This window comes from Canis lupus, chromosome 16 (assembly GCF_048164855.1).
Source record: "Canis lupus baileyi chromosome 16, mCanLup2.hap1, whole genome shotgun sequence".
In the NCBI taxonomy this organism is placed as follows: Eukaryota; Metazoa; Chordata; class Mammalia; order Carnivora; family Canidae; genus Canis; species Canis lupus.
In genome coordinates, this window is record NC_132853.1 from 2,933,586 (window position 1) to 2,958,167 (window position 24,582).

General features: G+C 47.4%; 1 protein-coding gene across 10 annotated transcripts in view; it reads right to left on the reverse strand.

Annotated features, from left to right (window-relative positions):
• Window positions 1–1,147: 1,147 nt before the first annotated feature.
• GOLGA1 (golgin A1) overlaps window positions 1,148–24,582 on the reverse strand; it is a 48,755-nt gene continuing 25,320 nt past the window's right edge. For 5 of the 10 annotated variants that reach the window (XM_072777890.1, XM_072777884.1, XM_072777887.1 and 2 more), the window contains 12 exons: window positions 24,277–24,372; window positions 20,924–21,019; window positions 19,284–19,433; window positions 18,452–18,547; window positions 11,625–11,714; window positions 10,484–10,586; window positions 10,232–10,374; window positions 9,585–9,728; window positions 5,477–5,536; window positions 4,724–4,894; window positions 4,170–4,256; window positions 1,148–3,358 (listed from right to left, as the gene is read on the reverse strand). In XM_072777890.1, the coding sequence (XP_072633991.1) occupies window positions 3,278–3,358; window positions 4,170–4,256; window positions 4,724–4,894; window positions 5,477–5,536; window positions 9,585–9,728; window positions 10,232–10,374; window positions 10,484–10,586; window positions 11,625–11,714; window positions 18,452–18,547; window positions 19,284–19,433; window positions 20,924–21,019; window positions 24,277–24,372 (1,317 nt within the window). In that variant the 3' untranslated portion in view covers window positions 1,148–3,277. The other 5 variants (XM_072777891.1, XR_012008284.1, XM_072777893.1 and 2 more) reach the window with 5 other exon arrangements.

The window sequence follows — 24,582 nt, forward strand, 5'->3', positions numbered from 1 at the left end:
AAACTGATGTGGGGGGTGGATGTGCCCCTGTGGAGCGTCCCACCGCCCTCCTACTGCACCAGTACCTCAGGCCTGGGCGCAGTGCTACTGGCTGCTAAGCAGACAGATTTTGCCAAGTAACTTTTGGTTTTACTCCTTTGATTTCTATGTAATTTTGGAGCTTATTTAATAAAGTGCCAAACATTCAATAATTGATCTAGGCTTTAAAAGTCTTTAGTCTGTGTGACTACACTTGGTATCTTTTGGGAGTGTACCCCAGAAGGGCCTGGTCACCATCTCCTGGCCCTGGCTTGGGCTGTGTGGCAGGAACACTTACCGAGACGCTGACAAGTTTAAATACAGAAGAAACATTGTGTTTTCTAGCCACCAACAGCCAGCTTCTCTGAAGAGCAAAGATGTTTTTCTGACCTTTTCAGCACATGGAACTGCACTTTGCATCCTTTTTTTTTTTTTTTTTAAGATTTTATTTATTTATTCATGAGAGAGAGAGAGGGGCAGAGACACAGGCAGAGGGAGAAGCAGGCTCCCCACAGGGAGCCCCATGCGGGACTCGATCTCGGGACTCCAGGATCACGCCCTGGGCCGACAGCAGAGGCTCAACTGCTGAGCCACCCAAGTGTCCCAGTTTATATCCTCTTAAAGGGCCCCACTGATGTGGGCCTTGGAGATAAGACATGGACCCAAGTGACACAATCCTTCCAATTCCTCTGCAGAAACCCCACCATTCCTGGGAAGTACCACTGGGCTGCTGGCTTCATTAAATCACATAATTTACCTAAATTGGGGGATGCTTTCTGAAAGACAAGTGTTCTAGAGTTGTCTCCCCTTATCCCCCTTCTGGTACTTACTAGGTTACTGGTTTTTCATAAAAGGATATACTTAGGAGCAGCCAGATGGAAGAGATGCACTGGGGAGTGTAAGGGGGAAGGAAGGACACGGAGCTTCCAGGCTCTGAGCATGCGGCCCTCCCCAGCTGTCTGCTCACCAACCCACAAGCCGCTGTCCCCACACCTCTGCTCACCAAACTGGAAGGTCTGTTCTGTAGTCCATGAAGTTTGTCTTGGAGTATTAAATATGAGGCACAAAGTACTAAATGTCATTGGTCAAATACACCAAACTATCAAGTAAAACCCACTGTAGTTGCATATGGATTAAAGAGCTTTAATCAAAAAGTGACACCACAAATGAATTTTCTACAGCAGTCTTAGATAATACAACTCCTAGTTACAACACGGAGAGATCCAAATCCAATGCTCATATAAAGGGGCTATACATACTGTCTCTTACAACGTTTTATACAAGTAAAAGTGCATTAAATCACTTGGAATATTTACTCCATTCTTCCTCTTAAAGCTGAAGGAAATTCAACATGCAGGAGGAAAGCCTAATCAGAATGAATCCTCCCGAAGCAAGTCCAGGCTGAGTGCTGGCCCCACAGCTACACCTACAGCTGCTGGGGGATGTGGGTGGGGCAGAGGGAGACCAGCTCCGGGGCTGGAGAGGCCACAGCAGAGTGGGATGGGGCTCCCACCACAGGGTCACAGCTGTTGTGGGCAAGCCCTGAACCACCCGATTTGGGGATTCTCCTGGAACAGCTGGAAAAGCTACCTCTTGCCAAAATTATAGAACAGAAGGAATTCCTGTCTTGTGTCCCCACGAGATAAATGCAAAATAACATTCTAAGCAGAGGAAAGCCATCTGCGGGGAGGAGCCACGGGAGGAGGTAGGTAACTGGACAATGGGTTGCTCAGGTGGCAGAGAGCCTAGCTGGGGTGACGGGGATGCTGCCCTTCCCTGGTACTTCTAGGTCTGTGGAAATGTAGTACTTTAGCTCTGCAAATCCTTGTTTGCCTGTGAGATAAAGTTTATATATTTTAACCCTAAGCATTTCTGAGAAACAACTTTACATCATTGGATAACTGAAAATAAGTTTGGGAGCTCCAGTTATTAACTCAGCTTTTTATTTAACCAGTGCAACTTCTATCAAATGGAATCAATTAACAGTCTGTCTTTGGATTCCATACTGCGGATTATCCAAAATAATAAAGCAAGTTGTCACCGGTCCCTACCAGAGCCACCTGCATGCTGTCCAGCACTGTAACCAGCTGGGGGCTGTCTGGAGGCCGTATCTGAATGCAGTGTCATCTTAAATATGCAGGGGGAGGGCGAGGGGGGCAGGTGGTAGCTCCACATACAAGGCAGACCACTTCCCAGGTTTTGGTCAAGGGTGGGGGAGGGACAGCTGCTGCTTCCTCTGAGTGGAGCAGACTGTCCTTAACCATAGCAGACGTGTGATTAGCATTTGCTCAGTCTTCTACCAGAATTAAGAGGGAAGCAAATGAAACACCACCACTGCTTCAGAGGGAAGCAGAGACCACAGAATGCTAGTGAAATTAAAAAAGGGAAAGGAATTCTAATCTTAGAAATAATTTCCACCCGATGCTCTGATTTGCCTTTAGGAACACCAGTTAAATGGATTTTTATAATACAGAGACATGTTTATAATAGTGAAGAACTTTAGCTATAAAAAATAGTTTAAAATGGTTTACCAGCAACCTATCCATGACAAGTACATTCATTAAAAAGGCAATTGAGTGTATTTGGTACTAAGGATCTTTTTTTTTATATATTTGCTAGTTTTTTTCAGTAAAATGAGATACTGCCAGAAAGTTGCATATTCATTAATCCACACTGGCCCCAGAGTACCTTAAAGATGTACACATCCCAAGTTCTGGGTGGTTTGAGAAACAAGGTGAAATAATGTTTTCTGGAGAGGAAGGGTTAAAAAGCCTCTTCTATCTCATCTGAACCCAAACATGCTAACAGGGAAGGGGAATTTTGGAAAGCCACCCCAGTGAGTTGGCTCTCTGGCACAAGCAGGTGGGTCTGCTGGGCACCGCTTCAAAGGGCCTCATCACCACAGGATGGGTCAGGTGCCTCTTCTCTGACAGATGCTAATGGCTTCAGCTCTAAGGCTAACACAGAGGACTCAGGTGCAGAGGGGTGCTGGCCAGAGCTGGAATTTTAGCAGCACTGTGGAAATGTGGGTAGTGCCGGGACCCTTCCGTTTGGTGAGCACAATGACACAGGATCAGCCACCTCCTCAAGTTCAGATCAGTCTGTCGGGAAGGGGGCCTTAAGTCTTGTAAACAATGTTTGGACGCTTGTACAAAATACTGCAGTTACAGTGATTAAAAACCCACCCAGACTGGTGTGTCAGTGTTCTTTTCACAGAAAAAGTGTCATTGCATGGAGCTCCGCCTGTCGGTACTTCCATCTAGGACCATGGGATCCGAGGGTTGGAGATGGATGGCCGGATGCTGCCCTTGGGAGCTGGCTTGGACCCAAACCAAGACATCTGTTTGAAACAGAAAGGCTCCTGAGATGAGCATCAGGATTAGGTGCAGCGGAAGCTGAAGGCAACCCCCTCCCCATCCTGGAGCCGCCCCTGTGGCCCTTGACGCCCTACGAGGCCTGCCATGAGTTCCGAGGCCTGCCGTGAGTTCCGTGGTGCAGACGCTGGTTGTGGGAACCAGCCTGCAGGGCCTGGAGCCCATTCTGACTATGTGAAGGGAACCAGAGAAAAGAGAGTAGTGGAAGAACAAGGTACGGGAATGCAGGTAATTCTGCTTTAACAATTTCTTTTTGTTCTATTACTTCGGCAGGTACTTTCTGAATCTTTTATTTATTTATTTAATTTATTTTTTTAAAAGATTTTATTTATTTATTCATGAGAGAGAGAGAGAGAGAGAGAGAGAGAGAGAGGCAGAGACACAGGCAGAGGGAGAAGCAGGCTCCACACAGGGAGCCCGACGTGGGACTCGATCCCAGGTCCCCAGGACCACACCCTGGACTGAAGGTGGTGCTAAACCGCTGAGCCACCCGGGCTGCCCTGAATATTTTATTTTTTTAAAGGTCTGGATGGGGGACCAGACCTGGAGCTGCAGATGTTAGCACTATCAGTGAAAATGCCTTGGAAGACATGAAGCCTGTTGATGGAGCCCACAGCACAGCTGTGTGTGCATAAGGCACGTCCTCAGTACGTACCGCTGGGAAAGAGTTCACCGTGGACGCCGCCAAGGCAGCTGTGGGCCAGCTTCCCCGCCACTGCCGCTGCTGGGCTTGCGAACGACAGTTTCTAAGCGCCAGACGCCAGGCCGGAGACCTACCTTATACTCCAGGGTTTCTTTGAGCATGTTCTCTTCCTCTTGCGAGAAGTTCAGCAACACAGACACAGCTTTTATAAGGTGAAAAGCCTGTAAGAAAGTAAGTTTTGCTGCCATGGGCCTTGGTGGTGGCGGAGGGGGTGGTCGGAGGTCTAAATGGCAGCGCTTCCTGGGTCTGCTCCCAACTGGAGGGCAAAGTTGGGCTTCCTCAGGTCTGACAACAATGACCCGTTTTCCTCCCTCCATCTCTTCCTCCGGGAACTGGAAGATTCCCAGGACATCCACAGCAGCTCCCCTGCTCTTCAGCAGGATGGAGGAATGCGGGGCAGGTTCAGCACCCAGCCCACACGGCCTCCCAGGAGCCAATCCCCTTCTCAGTCCCCCTGTTTGCTGCAATGAGGTCAGTGCCAGCTGGAGAAATGACCAAGTACCCACCCTGGCAGTCAGATCAGACCATGTGAGAGGAAGACAGACATGGACTTGGTGGGAAGCCAGGAGAGGCTGGGACGAATGAGCCAAGCCCTCAGTACCCAAAAGGCAACTCACAAGCCCTTTACCTCAGATTCTCGACAGGACATGAATTTCAGAACCACGTGTTTCAGGTATTCAAAATTGATCTCGCGGGCATCAGTCAGGTCAGTGTTATTTGTGACAGAAGGAGCCATGTTTGGCATCTCAGGGCCAGGCTTCTCCCGGACTTCAAAGAGCTCATTGTCGGGTCTGATTTTCTGAAAGCCAAATGGAAAGATGCTACGTTGAACCCCTCGTGACAGGTCTGAAAATCTCCTGGGAGAGTCAGCTGGCCCCACCTGTGACCCCCACTGCTCCTTCACGCGCCCTGCACACAGTAGCAGGAGGGAGCCTCGCCCAGGAAGGAAGAAGGCTCAGCCCCTGGGGGGGAGGGGCTCTGAGAGGAAGGACAGAAATCATCTGGGGGAGTTCGGGCATTTCCTTCACCCGTATCAGGACACGTCTGGGGCAGTGAGCACCCCCAAAAGGGCAGAGGCGCTGCTCTCCTATGTCGGGGCATGGCACTCTGCTGTTCACCTGAGGTGCACACCTCAATGACTTCTCAGGGCACAGACGGGCTTAGAGAAGGATGGCAGTGCCCAAAGTCACAAAGCTACTTTTCAGAGGCATGTTCAAACTGGCAGAGCCATTGTCCCACCAGCTAACATCTGGCTTTCCAGAAACCTCTTGCAATCATCCGAGGTGGGGGCATGGGGCGAGCATCACCAGGCAGCAAGGGACCCCAGGAAGACCAGAGAGCCAGCGAGGGCACAGGCTGCAGGGACCAGAGGGGCACTTACCAGTTCCTTCTGGAGAGTCTTTTTGAGTTCCAGCATCCTCTGCTGCATCTGCTTTATGGTCTGAGACAAAGCCCCATCCCAGCAAAAAGCCACTCATTAAATGCACATCTCACCATCTTTAAGGTACAAAGGACGACAGAGCAGACAGCCACCCCCTTGGAGCCCCATGCACCTGTTCTAAGGCCCTGCCTTGTCTCTTGAAAGGCTTGTGTCGTCACACCTGTGTGCCTGGGGCTCTTCCCCTTTCTGGCTGCTTTGCTTGCACATGCTCTCCAAGCCCCACAAAGGCCACTGTCACACACCACCTGTGGAGCGCTCAGGCCCCAGGGCTGCCCCAGCCTACCCACTCAGGACTGCTTCTGGTGCTCGCTTCTGTTAGGAGCGCAGCTGGAAACACCTCCGTACAGTCCACTTTGTCCTTCAGAATTCTGCTTATGTGCCCGGATCCCACCACTGCTCTCCTAAGACATCAGCATTTTTAATGAATGTGTAAAAGATCATGGTTTTTCTGTCCTTATCTATTTTTAAATTTTTCTTTATTTTAGTGAATTTAATTGGTATTGAGCCATAGTGTGATTTATTCTATACCCTAGTAATCATTAGAAAGACTAACCTCTGCTTTCCCAATGAAAGCACGTACTGTATAATCAGCAATAATGGAAAAAAATGTTAAACGTTTCTCCAAAGTCTCACAACTGTAACATATCAAAATTAGTTTTTCCTGTGGACTTCCTGTCCATGTCCCCAATCTTGCATCAAGTTGCTAGAATTTTGAATAGGGTTTTAATTTATCAGAATTTTCACACCTTTCCACAGTTATTTTTTTTTAAGATTTTTATTTTATTTATTTATTCATAGAGACACACAGAGAGAGAGAGAGAGAGAGAGGGAGGGAGAGAGGCAGAGACACAGGCAGAGGGAGAAGCAGGCTCCATGCAGGGAGCCCGATGTGGGATTCGATCGCGGGTCTCCAGGATCACGCCCTAGGCTGCAGGCGGCGCTAAACCGCTGTGCCACCGGGGCTGCCTTTTTTTTTTTTTTTTTTTTTTTTTTTTTTTTTTTTTAGAGTAAGCTGTATATCCAATGTGATGCTTACACTCAAGACTCCGAGATCAAGAGTGGCAGGCTCCACTGATAGGGCCTGCAAGTGCCCCTTGATTTTAACTTTTATTTTTATTTTTAAATTTTATTTATTTATTTATGAGAGATATATATAGAGAGAGGCAGAGACACAGGCAGAGGGAGAAGCAGGCTCCATGCAGGGAGCCCGATGTGGGACTGGATCCCGGGACTCCAGGATCAGGTCCTGCTGAAGAAGGGCTAACTGCTGAGTCACCCGGGCTGCGCTGATTTTAACTTTTAATGTGACAGTAATTCCAGGGAATGCTCCCTGTCTTAAAACGGGACTGAGCCTCTCTTTTCTTTTCTTTTCTTTTCTTTTCTTTTCTTTTCTTTTCTTTCTTTTTTTTTTTTTTTAAGATTTTATTTATTTATTCATGAGAGACAGAGAGAATGGCAGAGACACAGGCAGAGGGAGAAGCAGGCTCCATGCAGGGAGCCTGACTTGGGACTCGATCCCGGGTCTCCAGGATCACGCCCCGGGCCAAAGGCAGGCGCTAAACCACTGAGCCACCCAGGGATCCCCGTGAGCCTCCCTTTTCAAAGTGGCAATCAGCTTTGCTTTCTCCCGAGGTATGTCCACAGTTTCTCCCCAGAAATGAGATGGCTCTGTCAGGGGCCCAGCTCCTGTCAAGCACATTAAATGGCCTCCAAACACACCCTATTTTACAAGTGGTAACGTGTTGTTTCAATCTGTTATTCTCTTGACTGACCATGAGGCTGAACATTTACCCAGAAGTACATTTGCTATTTTATGTTACCTGATTTTCTAGGTTTTTGGCTCACTGATTAATTCGTCTAACAAATACTGATTGAGACTCCACTGTGTGGTGGACAGTGACCTAGAGGCTGGGGAAAAGCAATAAGCAAAACAAGAAAAATACCTGCTCTCAGGAGGGAAAAGTGTCAATAACCAAACTTTCAGTATATCAGAAGGTATTAGGAGGCGTGGAGAGAAAGAGGTAGGTCAGGGGACAGGAGGTTCTGAGATGAGGGCTGCCAGTGATAGCACAGAGGCCTCGTTGACAAAAGGATACCATAAAGGAAGTGAGGGAATTGCAGGAAGAATCTTCCAGACAAAAGGCTCAGCAAGTGCAAAGGCCCTGAGTCAGGAGGGTGCTTGGTATTCACAGAAAGGCAAGGCCGATGTGGCTGAGGGGGAGTGCTGCAGGTGACAGGGGGGGCACAGAACAGGGTACCAAGGGGCCAAAACACACAGGGCACCATGTGCCACCGCAAGGACTTGGCTCTTACAGAGAGATGGGAAGTCATCAAAGGGCTGGAACCAAAGGGTGACAGGGAGCCAGTCAGAAGCCCAACACCAGCCTGTAGGGGAGAGACAATGGCAACCCGATCTTGGGTGGCAGCAGTGGTGGGAATAAGGAGCAGCTCATTTGAGGTGTAGTCTGAAGAAACAACTAAAAGGACTGGTTAACGGTGTGGATGATGCTTGTGGAAGAAACAAGGGGGTTGGGCAGCCCCGGTGGCGCAGCAGTTTGGCGCTGCCTGCAGCCTGGGGTGCGATCCTGGAGACCTGGGATCGAGTCCCACATCGGGCTCCCTGAATGGAGCCTGCTTCTCCCTCTGCCTGTGTCTCTGCCCCTCTCTCTCTGTCTATGAATAAATAAAGTCTTAAAAAAAAAAAAAAAAAGAAACAAGGGGGTTGAGAATGACACCATGATTTTTATTTTTCCCATTTCCTGAGCTAAGAAGGGTGGCAGCTGTGCTAGGCATACAGTGAGTCTGAAGTTTGGTTTTGGATGGTGTAAGTTTCAGATGCTTTTTAGACACTGCTGCGGAGGTACAGAGATGATTGAGGGTTCCCAGGGGCTGTGTGGGTTTGCGAGAAGGACATGGACGCTCCCAGCGCAGAGAGAGGAGTCTGAGGGGTGGGCCCTGGGGCACATGGTATTTGTGAGCTTTTCTATATGTATTTATTTTTTCTTTTTAATTTTTAATTTGTCAGAGAAAGATACACACAGAGAGAGAGTGCACATGAGTAGGAGGTAGGGGCAGAGGGAGAAGCAGGCTCCCTGCTGAGTAAGGAGCCTGATGGGGTACTTGATCCCAGGACCCTGGGATCATGGCTGGAGCCAAAAGGAGATGCTCAACTGACTGAGCCACCCAGGTGCCCCTCTGTATATTATATTTCACAGTAAGATTAAATGTGTGTGAAAGAGACAAAGAGCATTTTTCCCTTTTGTTAAAGCTCTGAACAAATACACACCCACAATGACACACTTGAGGCTAGCGTGATGAGCAGCCAACACTTTAACTTGCCAGGACCCCTGGAGACAAGGATCAAATGACACCCCACATGTGCAGGTGCAGAGGCTGGAGGAGAGGTGGAATCATGACATTTACCAGGCCTCTGCCAAGTACCAGAAAGTTGACGGGACAGCTAACAAACACTTTCATTTCACCCCCCAACATGCCCCCCCAGTAAAACCACTTGAAGACTGACATCGCTGGGTTGTTTCACAGCTGTGGAAAGGAAGTAAGAGGTAAGGTCCAACATGACCCACTGGTGACAGCAGAGGTGGGTGTGAACATCTGAACTTGCTGCTGCTTGAGCTCTAACACTCTGGATGTTATCTCACATGGGGGAACGTGTGAAAGGCAGGCAGCGAGGTGGAAATCCAGGAAAAAGGCCTTCGGATAAAGAGGGAAGATCTCCCCCAAGATGTGCCCAAGGGCATCCACAAAACTCTCTTAAGAAGGGACCAAACAGGGATGCCTGGGTGGCTCAGTGGTTGAGCGTCTGCCTTTGGCTCAGGGTGTGATCCAGGGGTTTGCAATTGAGTCCTGCATTGGGCTCCCTGCAGAGACCCTGCTTCTCCCTCTACCTGTGTCTCTGCCTCTCTGTGTCTCTCATGAATAAATAAATAAATCTCTCTAAAAAAAAAAAAAAGAAGGAACCAAACGGTTAAAGGCACAGATACAGGAAGGGTGCAGGGAGATAAACAGCTGAGGCAAAGGGCCCCATCACCTTATTTTTCTCCAGAAGTTGCTGCTCCAAGTCCTGTTTGTCCTTCTGTAGCTGCTCTAGGTCCATGACCCCCACCTCGCCATTCGGGACGCCCTCTGCGGCTGAAAGCTGGAACGTGGGGTCCTGCGTGGCCCTCGAGGTTACCTACAGAATGGCGGCAGCAAGCTGAGCCAGGACAAGGTTGGGGTGACGCTAAGCCATAGGTCTGTGGGGAAGGGGACCAGATTGGTTCTGGAGGTGCAGACTGAGGTACTGGAACAGGCAGCTGGCCGAGAGCCATGCCTCAACCGTGGAGCTCCTGTCCTATGCCTTCCAATATCATAATCACCTGTCCACACAGCAAGGGTCTGGACACCTGCCTTTGACACGTGGTACCACATCCGATGGGCTCCTCAACACCCACAAGCTCTTACTCGGTTAAGCACCCCACTTTAAAGATGGGGGTGAAAGCACAGGGAATTGACTCGCCCAGCATCCTGGAGGAGCATCAGTGCTTCCCCCTGCATCTTCCTATCGCCTCCTAGTGGCAAACAGCAGTCGGTGGTCAGCCATGTGTCCTGCCACAGCACTTTCCTGCCACCCGCTGCCTCTGCCACAGCACATGCTGCCGCCCCCAACCCAGGCCAGTGGTTCAGATGGGGACTCACGAGAGGCTCGGGCACCGAGCGTGTCAAGCCCTGCTCTGGGCTGGGTAGCCTCAGCTCCTCGTCCCTTGTAGTCCCCCTCAGGCTCTGCAGGGCTTCCAGCTCACTCTGCAGCTGGCGTGTTTGCAACAGGACAGAGTCGTGACCTGGGCCGGGCAGAGGGGAGCATGGTCAGCCCAGTGACTCCATGCCACTTCGGGGCAGGGGTACTGGGTCAGGGCAGGTGAGCAGGCTCCACAGGGGCAGACTCCTTACCTTTCTTCAGTTGGAAGATCTCCTGCTCTTTCTGGAGAATCACTTCAGCCCTTTCCTGCAAAGTCTGCTCTTTCTCGTCTACTACAGCTGTGAGGTTAGCAGCCTTGGACAGAAAGACCAACATGAGAAGGCTGGTGACAGTAACCCCATTTCCCCCAAAAGGAATCTCCAATTTTCCATGACCCAGGGTCCCCATGAATCCCTCCCTGCAGTCCACGGCCTAGAACATCCCCTAAGTTAAGCTCTGCTCCTCTGGACATGCACAGAGCAGGGGCCAGGGCCCGACACAAGAGCAACTGCCCTTGCTGCCCACCTGGCCTATGCTGGGCCTACCGGACATGCGGCTGTTGTGCCCGGCCTTCCAGCAAGCTGCATAACCATGACTTCCAGGTCCCGAGTACCTGCCACACGCCTGACATTTGATACACGTGACCTTGTTACACATGATGTTTATGTCTCCTGAAAGGTGTAATTATCCTAAAGTCTTTCCAGAGGCAACTGAGACTCACATTTGTTAGGGGACTTACTGAAGGCCTAGAGCCCATTCACTACAAGTCTGGGGCCTGAGGCAGAGTCTTTATGAAAAGGAAGGTGTTCTCCACCCTTCCCGCTGAGAGCTCAGGTGAATTATAGTCTTGCGGGCCTATGGGCAGTGATGGCCCCCTACGGAATTCGAGCCCAGCAGGTACCCGAATAGGGGCTTTTCCCCAGGTGAGCTTTATAACAATAACTGACCATCAAAAATCGCAAAAGCCTTATCCTGTGGGATGAGGTTTATTTATTTATGTATGTATGTATGTATGTATGTCACAGAGAGAGACAGAGAGAGGCAGAGACATAGGCAGAGGGAGAAGCAGGCTCCATGCCGGGAGCCTGATGTGGGACTCGATCCCGGGTCTCCAGGATCGCGACCTGGGCCAAAGGCAGGTGCCAAACCGCTGCGCCACCCAGGGATCCCGAGGATTCTTTATAATACTTTCTCCAACCTTCCTAGAGACATCAGGGGAATCACGCAGTTAATGGCATTCCTGAGACCTCTGTCCACCCCCCTGTCCTGGACACACGGGGAGGTAGGCTGGTCCTACCTGAGGCTGGAACACACCACCCTTGGGCCCACACCTCAGGGTCACATGGGGCCTACCTGTCGCTGGAACTCTTCTCTCTGCTTCCGCACCTCCTCTAGGGCTTGAGCCATTGCAACACTTACAATTTCTCTCTGGCTCCATTCTTCCTACAATCCAGAAGATAGGGAAGAGGGTGGGTCCCAAAACTCATTCCACAGCTTTTTTTAGCTGCATACTACCTGCAGCCAATTAAGGGCCAGACTAGTGTTCTTCCTGCTTTTTGGGGTTCCTGGGCTGCCCTCTTGCTGTAATGTCTTCTGTATCCCTCTGGGAACTGTCCTGGTGGGAAACCCACCGACCTCTATGCAAATGGACACACCAGCCAGTTCTTGGGCTGAGGTTAGGGCATCCAGAACTTGAAGAGAAGAGCTGGTCTAGTGAAATCAACACAAGAAGATTCTCAGGCCCCTGTGAATGGACTAGTGGACTGGAGCAACCCAACTACAGGAAAAATAATAAGGGATGACTGAATTAGAATAGGGCAAAATGCCACAGACTCATCAAAACTATCCATTTTCTAGGAGAGAAAGGCTCTGAGATGTTAAAGTGCCTGAGGTCCCACAGCTGGTTAGTGGCATAGCAGGTTTCAAGCCACCATCTGAGTTCAGAGCCAAGGCTTTGGATGTTAGACTCTCCCACCTGGATTATTTCTTATGCTGAGCAGGGCTGGCTCTTCAGCCTTCCCCAGAGCACAGGGATTGTCTCCTGAGAAATGCATCAGTCCTTTTTCCTGAGACAGAGGCCGTGCTTACTGCTCAATACTCAGACTTCTCAGGGGCCTTCATTCTGGTCAGGGACGTCTACTGTTTCTGTCTACTATCAGGATTGCCCTATTCTGGGGGGTAAGAGCCTCATTATTGCTATTCCCCACTTCCACCCCACAGTTCCACATGGTTCTGGTAGGGCTGCCAATAACAATATGCCAATTTTGTGGCTACAAGGATAAGCATGTAATTCAGACCTAGCTGATCATAGTACTGCAGCCCAGGGCCAAAATGATCTAAGAGGTGGCTCTGTTATCTAAGATGGACCAATCAAAATCCCTTTTTATATCAGAATCCTTTTTTATATAGTGAAACCTAGGGAGAGAAGTCCTCTTTCCTAAGCTGGCATGTTACCAGCTTGGAGGTGCTATGGTGGTATCCTCCTAATTTGTATACCGCAGTCTGCATCATGGAGAAAAAGCAAGGCCAAGTTTGGTAACTGAGAGGGCAAGAAACAGCATGATGCAGGAAGAAGAGACCTGAGTCCCTCACCACTCAGGTTGTAGTTGGACAAGACTTTCTGGTTCTGTGAGCTACTTATCTCCCCTAATGACACCTCCCTTTCCAGTGATACCGGTACAAGTTGGTTAATGGAGGGAGAGGCCAGCCTCCTGACCAGAGGCATTCTGGCTCCTACTGTGGAGTTGTCGGAATTGAACTTCTGTTGAGTCTGTTTCTAGTAAAGACGAGAAAAACAAGTGCCTGAATTCAAGAGTAGAGACCTTGCTTTACCCTAGACAACATCTCTCAACAGGGGAGACTTTGTTGATACAGGAGAAGCACCTCTGAAAAACCCTGGCCTGTGGGTCCAGGTTGAGGGTGGTAGAAGCCTTTTCTGGGGAGAGTGAGAGGAGAGCTCTGACTGCTGATGCCTAAGAGGACGGCAGGCAGACCAAGAGAAAGACAGGAAAGCAGGTCGGGGCAGGAACCAGAGACTCAAAGCACCTCTATGCCAGGAACTGCAGGCAGCACTTTTCATCCAGGGTCACACTTGATCCTCAGGGTAATCCTCTGGAAGTCAAGGGTTAATAGGTTCAGTTTGAAGAAAAAAAAAAAAAAGGGAAACTAGATTCCCTCAAAAATCAGCCAGTGAGGGGCTTGGCTGGCACACAGAACGGAGTCCACACAGCTGTGAAGTCCGCGCTATTGCCACAGAGCCACAGTCGAGCCTGGACTATGGAATTTGAGGCTGCTTGGCATAGCTCAGGTCTGCTGCAGAAGCCAATGGGCTTCCTAGCTTTCCATACCTGGGAATGACTTCCCTGAGGGAATTCTAAATATATATGCACCCAAAAACAGTGCTTCAAAATACTTGAAGCAACGATTGACAATTAAAGGGAGAAAGAGACAAATCCAGATCACAGTTCCAAGGTTCAGCATGCTGCTCTATGTGACGTAACGAGAATACAAGAGAGAAGAATCAGAACACACTCAGGAGATACGGACAATACTATGACCCCGTATGGCGTACTCTCCCCAGCAGCAGTGTGTGTGGAGATACTTCCCAAGACAGACTACAGGCCGGTCATTAAGACAAGCCTCAATAAGTATCAAAGGACTGAAATCAGTTGGTGTCTTATTGACTGTCATAGTATTAAACTAGAAATCCAAGATATCAAAAAAATTCCCTAAATGTGTGAAAATTAAGCCCACTTCCTAACAGCCTGCATGGGCTGGGTTTTAAGTTACTGCTTATCAGCCCCCCTTTATACCCAGGGCTTTGCCTGCTGTACCTGGGACTCTGCTCCTCAGGCTGGTTCCATATGAACCTTAGCCCACAGGAGGCGCTTGGGGGAGACTGGAAGGCAGGGGACAGAGCCAAAGATGTGCTCCGTCCTCCTCGTTTCCAGATTCTGTGAGCAGTGCTGCTTGGTCCTGGCAGCAGCGACTTCTTCCCAAAGCAGTAGTACATCCATGCGGCAGTTTTTCCCCACACTCGGGGCTGACTTCATTCCCCCAAGACCCCCAAGTGCCCACTGAACAGTGCCTCCCACTCACAGGTCTAAGTATCAGATCTATGGAGCTCTTTGTCTTAATCCCTAAGATTAATAATTCCACCTTCTTTGCTCTGTTCCCTTAGTCGTAGCCATTCCTGCAGGGAATGGCTTCATGAGATCTTCTATCAGTTTCTGCTAAAAACTTTACATAAGAACATAAATTCTCAAATAATTGGTATGGTTCCTTTCTCAGGACTGGACCCAGATGGGCACAGTGCAGGACAGATTTTTGTTTCTTTCTGTGTGCATTAGCTGCAATGATCATTGCTCTTCATTCTTCCTTACAGCTTTACATCTTTCATGCATCTATCTAGAATCTTCCTTCACCTGAATGATGCTCTCTAGCACTTCCTTTATTTTTTTTTTCTCTATCACTTCCTTTAGTGCAAATCTGTTGGTGACTAATTCCTGTTTCAGTTTTATTGTTTTTTTTTTTTTAAAGATTTATTTATGCATGAGCGACACAGACAGAGAGAGAGAGGCAGAGACATAGGCAGAGGGAGAAGCAGGCTCCATGCAGGGAGCCTGATGTGGGACTCGATCCCGCGTCTCCAGGATCACGCCCTGGGCCGAAGGTAGGCGCTAAACCACTCAGGGATCCCCATGTTTTATTGGTTTTTATAGTTCTACTATCATGCTGTCTCTGGCTATAGATTTTATTTTTTAATTTTTAAAATTTGTTTATTTATTTTAATTTTATTTATTTCAGAGAGACACACACAGAGAGGCAGGGACATAAGGCAGAGGGAGAAACAGACTCCCTCTGGGGAGCCTGATGTGGGACTTGATCCTAGGACCCCGGGATCATAACCTGAGCCAAAGGTAGATGCTCAACCACTGAGCCACCCAGGTGTCCCTCTGGCTATAGATTTTTAAATTTATCCTGGGGGTGCCTGACTGGCTCAGTAGGAAGAGCATGTGATTCTTGATTTTGGGGTTGTAAATTTGAGCCCCACACTGGGGACAGATTACTAAAACAAATAAACCTTTTATAAAAAATATTTTATTCATTTATTCATGAGAGACAGAGAGAGAGAGAGAGAGGCAGAGACACAGGCAGAGGGAGAAGCAGGCTCCAAGCAGGGAGCGCGACATGGGACCCAATCCCGGGACCCCAGGATCACGCCCTGGGCCGAAGGTGGCGGGCACTAAACCACTGAGCCCCACCCAGGGATCCCCACAAATAAACCTTTTAAAAAAGCTCAACAATAACAGGTGCCGGGGATCCCTGGGTGGCTCAGTGGTTTAGCGCCTGCCTTTGGCCCAGAGCATGATCCTGGAGTCTTGGGATCAAGTCCCACATCAGGCTCCCTGAGTGGAGCCTGTTTCTCCCTCTGCCTATGTCTCTGTCTGTCTCTCATGAATAAATAAAAATAAAATCTTAAAAAAAAAAAACAACAGGTGTCTGGGTGCCTCAGTTGGTTAAGCATCTGCCTTTGGTTCAGGTCATGATCCCAGGGTCCCAGGTCCTACCCACTTCAGGCTCCCTTCTCAGTGGGAAACCTGCTTGTCCCTCTGCCTGCCATTCCCTCTGGTTGTGCTCTCCCTCTCTCTCTCTCTCTCTCAAATAAATAAGTAAAGTCTTTAAAAAAATTTTTTAAAGTAACATTTATCCTATTTGGATTTGTAAGAATCCTCATACCTATACCTGTGACTTGACAGCTTTTAGCAGTTTGGAAACTTCTCAGCTATTAATGCTTCAATAATTGCTTTGGTCTCAGGGCACTTGGGTGGCTCATTCATTTGCGTCTGACTCTGGGTTTCCACTCAGATCACTATCTCATCAGGGTTGTGAGACCAAGCCCTGTGTCAGGCTCTGTGCTCAGCGTGGAATCTGGCTGGGATTCTCTCTCCCTCTCCCAACCTCCCCCTGCTCTCTTTCTCTCTCTCTCCAAAATAAATAAATAAAAAATAAATAAAATCCTTGAAAAAAAATTGTTGCTTCAGTCTCACTTGTGTGCTCCCTTCTGGGTCCCCACGGACCTGGGATCAGGCACCTTGCAGCATCCTGTCTTTTATCATGCCTTTTCTATATTTTATTCTACCCTTCCTTCACTTCGCTAATTCTCTAGTGAGTTCTAATCTGCTCTTAAACATATTCATTATTTTTTTTTTATTGGTGTTCAATTTACTAACATACAGAATATTTTTTAATGTATTGTCATTTATTTATTTTTAAAGATTTTACTTATTTATTCATGACAGAGAGAGAGAGAGAGAGAGAGAGAGAGGGAGAGGCAGAGACACAGGCAGAGGGAGAAGCAGGCTCCACGCAGGGAGCACAGTGCAGACTCGATCCTGGGACTCCAGGATCATGCCCAGGGCCGAAGGCAGGCGCTAAACCGCCAAGCCATCCAGGGATCCCCTGTATTGTTTTTTAAAACAATTTTCCTGAAGTATAACAATATGCTATGCACATCTCAAATGTGCAACGTGGTGACTTAGGGTGAAATTAACAATGAAAACCATGAAAATACTCATTACCCACGAAAGCTTCCTCATGCCCTTTGGGGTCTACCATGTTCTATGTTCCAGCCCTACACACTCTGGCTCTCACGTTCTTATATGTTTTCCTTTTAACACTGCTGCTTTTTAGTAGTTACCAGATCTCTGCTGAAAATTTCAATTTTTCCTTTATGCCCTTAAACATAGTAAGTGATGTAATATCTGAACCCCCTAATTTCTGTACTTGCTTCCTTTCCAGAACATTCTCTACAAACAGCCAGAGTAATCATTTTAAAACAAAACCTCTCCCATCACTTCTTTGCTTAAAACTCCCAAATGTTTCCCTGCCTGCCTCCTCTCATCTTGTTCGCCCCTAGCCCCCTAAGCGGCAGCCACACCAGCCTTTATGCTATTCTCCGAACTAAGCTTTTTTCTGTCTCAGAGCTTTTCTATTTGTGATTTCTTCAGTCTGGACTATTCCTTTTCCCAAAAAGGCACATTGCTGGCTCCTTCTCAAGAGTCAGGGCTTTTGCTCAAATATCACTGAAGCCCTCCCTAACCTCCATATTTAAAAGAGTCCTCTCTTCCCTACTCCCTGTCACTCACTCTGGTTTACTCTACACTGAATTTAATTTAAATTTTTTGTTAAATTTAAATTTAAAATTTAAAAAAATTTAAAATTTAATAAAATTTTTTTTTTTAAATTAAAAAAAAGAGGATAATTAGTGCTCATCTGCTATCTCTAGTTACAGACTCCACAGGGTGGGGGGAAGGGGGTGAGTTTTGCCTGTTTTGCTCAGATCTCAGCACCTCCAGTGGTGCCTAAATGTTTGTTGAAGGAATACACAAACAGCTGTGACTCCAGGCACACACTTCCCATGATTCAGCACCACTGCATTAGCACCTACCTAACTTGGCAGAGACTGTTACTGAAAGCTTACTTTATGCAGACCCTCAGCTGTGGATGTTCTGAGAAGGTCTCTGCCGAAAGACCCACAAGATCTCTGTGTTATGAACAAGTAGGGCAAGTGCTGCTATGATCCATCATCTAAGAGCTCCTATGAAAGGGGACAGAGAAGCCTGGAGGCCTTTAAGAGAGTGGCAGAAATTCTTTCCCTTGCATCCAGTTATGTCCAGGCAGAGAAGTGGGCAGCATCTGATTAAAGCACTGAGTTCTCAGAGGGGAAAGGGTAACAATCCAGTAGACTGTTTCTTCATCTCTACACACAGGCTCCAACATAAATACGTAAGGTCCTTACAACCATTTAAGTCCTTACTTTACCAATTCCACTGGAAAAGTCAACAACACTAGTGCTGTGACAACATGACTTCCAGGCAGCTGCTGACACAGACAGAGAGCTGGCTGAGTGAAGTCAGACCAGCATCATCTTAAACTAACTAGAGAACTTTGGGCAGAGCCTCAAATGACATTAACTGCAAAATGAGCATAATTCTTCCTACCATCCTGGATCACCGAGAGGACTTAATGAGTAACGATTTCTAGCAAATGTCTAACAGAACTGTTGAAGAAATGCTAGTTCACGCCTTCTCCACTCTGAGTATAAAACTTTCACCGCGCTGCTCCCAATACACGTGTAAAAGACAGGCTGTGACATGCTGGTGCTGTTAGATAAATACCTTTAGCTTCTTTAGTTCAAGCTGGTGGTGTTGTAAAGAACGTTCACATTCATTCTTACTTTCTCTGAGGGCTGCATTTTCTTGCTCCAGCTTTCTCTGCAAATTGAGAAATGCACATGTAAGAAGACAAGGGCTTTACCCTATTTCCCCTGGACACAGTCCTACAGACATGGAACCTTTGAAAATGCACCCCACCCTTTGTGGGGTGTGGTGTGGAGATGAGAATGGGGCAGGGGTAAGAAAAAGCCAGCTGACACATGCCTCACAAGAAGAAATATGGCACCTGACTCTGAAGATGCATGGCAGGGAAAGGAAGCAGAGAGAGGGAAAAGCCATGAGGGAGGAATGAGAATACTGCAGAGGAACAGTGGGAAGAGGCTGAAGGGTCTGCTCAGGAGGTACCAATGCAGCCCGTAAAAAGAGAAAACCCGGGGATCCCTGGGTGGCTCAGCGGTTTAGTGCCTGCCTTTGGCCCAGGGCGTGATCCTGGAGTCCCAAGATTGAGTCCCACATCAGGATCCCTGCATGGAGCCTGCTTCTCCCTCTGCCTGTCCCTGTCTCTCTCTCTCTCCCTCTCTCTGTGTCTCTCATGAATAAATAAATAAAATCTTAAAAAAAAAAAAAAAGAGGAAAACCCATCTGTCTGGGTTTTATAAAAGGCAGGCTTTTTATATCCATTCTCATGAGCAGGTATCTTGCTGGAAAGAGAAAAGCTGCTCTAAAAAGTGGTTCCCTAGCTTAGCAGGGGCTGGTATTCTGTCAATGACTTGGCAGCGCAGCAGCATGTGAACCTGGCGCTTATAAGCCTGGCCTCCCTCCTCTCCTCACTCACCACCTCTTGCTCTGCAGCCGTGTGGTCAGCCACCCGGGCTCTCTCCAGGGCAGCAAGCTGGGCCTCCAGTGTGTGGACACGCTCTGTGCACTGCTGCTCCAGAGCAAGGGCCTGCTGCCGTATACGGCTGCTCTCCTGGTTTGCGGCGGCCTGTGGGGTGGGGGTGGGGACAATTATCCGTGGTGACAATAAGGACTCCATTCTCTCCCTCAGACCCAAAGATGGGTGTCCAGTAGAAAGAATTCTGCTTTCTGATCTCTGGCCCAGGTGCTGTTGAGGTCTCTACCTGCAGCTCTGCCTCTTGCCCCTGGTCTGTTCAGTAGTTGAAGTCTGGGACTGGTCTTGGTGCTAGGGGGATAGCTTAGGGCACCAGCCAGTCCTAAAACAGCCCTCTTTCACCTGTCTTGGTACTGCCCTCTATGGCTGAGGCTTCCCTAGGGAGGCAGTATTGATCTTTAACTAATGATGGGGTTATGACCCAATGATCCCATTGTAAGTTGAAAATAGTAAGTTGAAACAAGCATCATAGCTTATCCTAGCCTACTTTAAATGCTCAGAACAAGGACCCCCTGGTTGGCTTAGTCAGCAGAGCATGTGACTCTTGATCTTGGGGTTGTGAGTCTGAGTCTCACATTGGGTGGAGATAACTTAAACACAAAATCTTTAAAAAAAAAATTTTTTTTTAAATGCCCAGAACACTTACATAGCATGGGCAAAGCCTATTTTCTACTGAAGTGTTGACTATCTCATGTAATTTACTGAATACTGCACTGAAAATGAAAAACAGAAAGGCTGTATAGATACAGAATCGATGGTTTACTCTGTGATCACAGGGCTGCCTGGGAGATGTGGCTCCCTGCCACTGTCGGGCATGGAGGGAGAGTATCGTACTGTGCATTGTTAGCCCAGGAAAAGCTCAAACTTCAAAATTTGAAGTATGGTTTCTATTGAGTGCATATTGACTTTGCATCTCATAAAGTCAAAAATCATTAAGCTGATCAATCATAAATCAGGGACCATCTGTAAAATACAGTGAAGATGAACAAGGCCTTTGACCCAAGAAAGATGGGGGTTCTGCCATTTATTACCTAGGAGACCATGACCTCTGGGTTACTGAACCGGCTTCCTCTAGAGAATGAGGATAACAGCACATACCTCTGAGGTCTGTAGCAAGGACTGAAGGAAACACGTGCTGGATATTTAGCACAGTGACTGGCACGGCAAACGTACAGTAAGTACTGTTTTTATTTCTCTAGATTCTAATTCAACACTCCATTTGGGGCTGTGACAGCTGGCCAAACCCTTGGCCATGTTCTCCCCAGAGCCAGGACTATTCTCCACAGCCCTGGAGGTTGGAGGTTGGATTGTCAAGTTATCCCCTCCTACAGTCTCAGAACTAGGTTGGGCCCTATGGCCAGCAGTCAGATGGGAATTAGCCAGTCTCTCTCTCCTTTGGTAATTCAGATCCTCCAGCAGGTCCTGACTCTCTGCCTGCAGCTGCCCACCTGCTCACATCCAGCTCAACTGTATCGGAGGTCAGGTCCAAATACCTCACTAGAGTGAGTCTGGAGCAGCTAGCTGCAAAGGCGTAAAGGGCAAGCATCAGGTGCCTAGAACAAGCAGCCACAAGAACCACTTACGAGCTCCTGTATCTGAACTTCCTGAGCCACCATGACATCACCACTGTGCTTTAGCTTCTCCTCGGATGCCTGCAAGTTCTGCTGGAGTTCTTTCACCTGAGGGGGAAAGAGAAGCATTGTTTCATTCAAAAGAAGCTGAAAAGTGGTAATAATTAACTTTAAAAATCAAATCCATTTAAATCATAAAGCGAGTACATTACAGAATTTTTAAAAAATATTTTATTTATTTATTTGAGAGACAGCACACGAACAGAGGGGGACACGCAGAGGGAGAAGCAGACTCCCTGTTGAGCAGGGAGCTTGATGCAGGGCTCAATTCCAGAATCCCAAAATCATGACCTGAGCCAAAGGTAGACATCTGACTGACTGAGCCATCCAGGTACCCCCAGAAAATGTTTCAATTAGGAAAAAAGACACAAAGACACCTATAGATCTACCATGATACAACACCACCATCCTAACATATTTTCCTCTGCTGTATTTTTATGACTGCCTTTTTTTTTTTAATATGTGTAAGTTCCTTTTTTTTTTTTTTAAGATTTTATTTATTTATTCATAGACACAGAGAGAGAAGCAGAGACACAGGCAAAGGGAGAGGGAGAAGCAGGCTCCATGCAGGGAGCCCGACGTGGGACTCCATCCCAGGTCTCCAGGATCACACCCAGGCTGCAGGCGGTGCCTAACCGCTGTGCCACCGGGGCTGCCCCCCGCCTTTTTTTTTTTTTTTTTACAACTCTGTATATAATTCCAGGAATACTGTGTTTCTCCTCCTTACTCACGTTTCCTTCTGTATCCCATGTAGTCATCAGAACTTCAATTATTTCTTTAAAGGATATTGCACAAAGTATTGAACCATTCCTACTGTGCTGGCAGTTGGGCTGTGTCCCACTTTCCCATCTGAGATAACACAGCTGTTATCTCCATGACATCTTCACCGAACATTTTGTGACCTGGTTTGAGCCACTTCCTTAGGCTAGATTCCCAGAAGTGGGATGACTGCCTATGACACAAACTTTCCTCATTCCACAACCATCAACTCAGTCTGACTTTGTACCTGATGCTGCACTAGGATGTGTGGCTGGCCCTGTGGACTGGACCAGACCCTGTCCGTTGAGCTGGATGTGGCTCTCCAATGGGGCATTTCTATCTGGTTGGAGCTATCTTTGCCAATTTCCCTTATGAAGTCCTCTTGTTTGCTGAGTAAGGTATGACCTTGAGAAAGTTTATGATTAAAAACATAAACACAAGGAAGGCTGCAGCTTTGTCAAGGAAAAGCAGGTACCTGACAAGAGGATACTCTTATGGTTCCTTATACACATTCACATGGAGCTGAAGCAACTCGTGGAGAACAGCCTATTTCTACATAGGAGGACAAGTAATGTTACCTGTCCAGGATCACAGATTTTTTAAAAAAGATTTTATTTATTTATTTATTCATGGGGGGGGGGGTGCGGGCAGAGACACAGGCAGAGGGAGAAGCAGGCTCTATGCAGGGAGCCCAACGTGGGACTCGATCCCAGGTCTCCAGGATCAAGCCCCAGGCCGAAGGTGGCGCCAAACCACTAAGCCACCAGGGCTGCCTAGGATCACAGATTTTAATAGTGGTAGAGCCAGAAATGAAACCTAGCTTTTTAACTCCTGGTTTCAGAAAGTATCTACCCAAGTCTCAATTTAGAGGCAGAGCTCAAGAAAGGTTCAGCTCCTCCAGGGGTTAAGCACAGAGTTATCATGTCCCCTAGCGATTCTACTCCTAGGTATAACCCAAGAGAAATGAAAATAAAAGGTCACACAAAAACCTTGTTCATAGCACTAAGCTAATGCTTATTATTCACAATAGCCAGAAGGTGGAAATAACCCATTGACAAATGAAGGGATAAACAAAATGTGGTATAGACATATAAAGGAATGAAAGCCTTTTTAAAAAAGCTTATTCAGCCCTGGGCCACCTGACTGGCACAGCGGTAGAGCATGTGACTCTTGATCTCGGGGTCGTGAGTTCCAGCCCCATGTGTGGCATGGAGTTTTACTTAAAAAAAAAAAAAAAAAAAAAAAAAAAGGCTTATTCAGCCTTAAAAAGAAATGAAATTCAGACACACGCTACAACATGAATGAACCCTGAAGACATATGTTAAGTGAAATCAGCCAGACACAAAAGGATGCATATCATACAATTCCACAAATAGGACATTCCCAGAGTAATCAGATTTAAGTAGAATGGTGGTTGCCAGGGGCTGGGGCTGGGAGAAAATGGGAAGTGAGAATTTCAGTTTGAGAAGATCAAAACGTTCTGGAGATGATGGCGGTAATGGTTGAACAGTGTGAATGTGCTTCATGCCACTGAATTGTACACTAGAAATGGATGAAATGGTAACTTTGTCATGTATATTTTATCGTAATAAAAAAACATTCAGAAATAGAACTGAATGCTAATAAAATAAACCAAGCTGTATTGGAAAAAAAAAAAGAGCTTGAAGTATATTTATCAGAAGATAAGATTTTAAAAATGAGCTAATAAGCATTTACTATGGTGTCCTCCCCAAATTCATATGGAAATCCTGTTGCCTGACATGGGAACAGGAGGCGGGGCCTTTGCGAGATGCTTAGGTCATGAGGGTGGAGTCCTCATGATGGGATCAGTGCCCTTATGAAAGAGGCCCCACAGAGATCCCTTACCCCTTCCACCACTTCACACTCACTAAACTGGCAAACAAACAAATGGCTGGAGAAAGCAGTAATGCAGATACAGAAACCTTCATGCACGCTGGGGGAGCAGAGCCAGGGGCAGCCCTTGCAAGAATGTTCTTGTCCTAACTTAGTCATAGGCATTCTCTGTCCTCAGGGTGACAGGGACGAGGCTGTTCAGGGTAGTGTAACCTGTGGTGACAGGAAGAAGGCGGCAATCCAGATGTCCAGCACCTGATAGATATATGATATAGAGCAAGAGCACTAAGTACAACGATGTGGACATGGACAGAAGTGGAGCAGGTGAATGTGACAGTATGTGACAGTGTGGAACTGTATCACTTACATAAATCAACATACATGCATGCAAAACAAGGCTGCCCATTTTAAGGTCACCCCACAATGCAAGGATCTCTAGTAACCCCATCAGAATAGCTTCCCATGGGAGGGAAGGCAAAGTGGATAAAAGGGAACAGCAAGAGAACAATGTTGTGTGGAACAATGGTAGCAATTTGGCAAGAATGAAGAAAATGACTAACTCAGCCATGTGTAAGTGAGTTTCAAAACAGTCCCTTCAAAAGAGAACCTCTGACCCTAGGGGATTTTCCCCCAACGATGTCATCCAACCAGGCCACCATCCAGACAGGAATCTCTGGGAATGAGGTCAGTACCCGAGTTTCCAGGATGTCAATGGCCTTGGCCTGGCTGCTTCTGGCTGCCAAGAGCTGCTGTCTGGTATCCTCCAAATTCTGCTCAGCAACGGTTTTCTGTAAGTTGATAGAAGAGTAAAAGAAAACAGTCATTTTTCCATTGAATAAATACTGATGTCTACCACATACTGTGATTTGAGCAAGACAGGGGGACACAAATGTATTAACAAAAATAACAGCTGAGATAATAGTCACATATCATAAAGTACACACAGATAAATTTGATATAATTCTTTGACCTTGAGACTGAGGCAAGACTAACAAAAA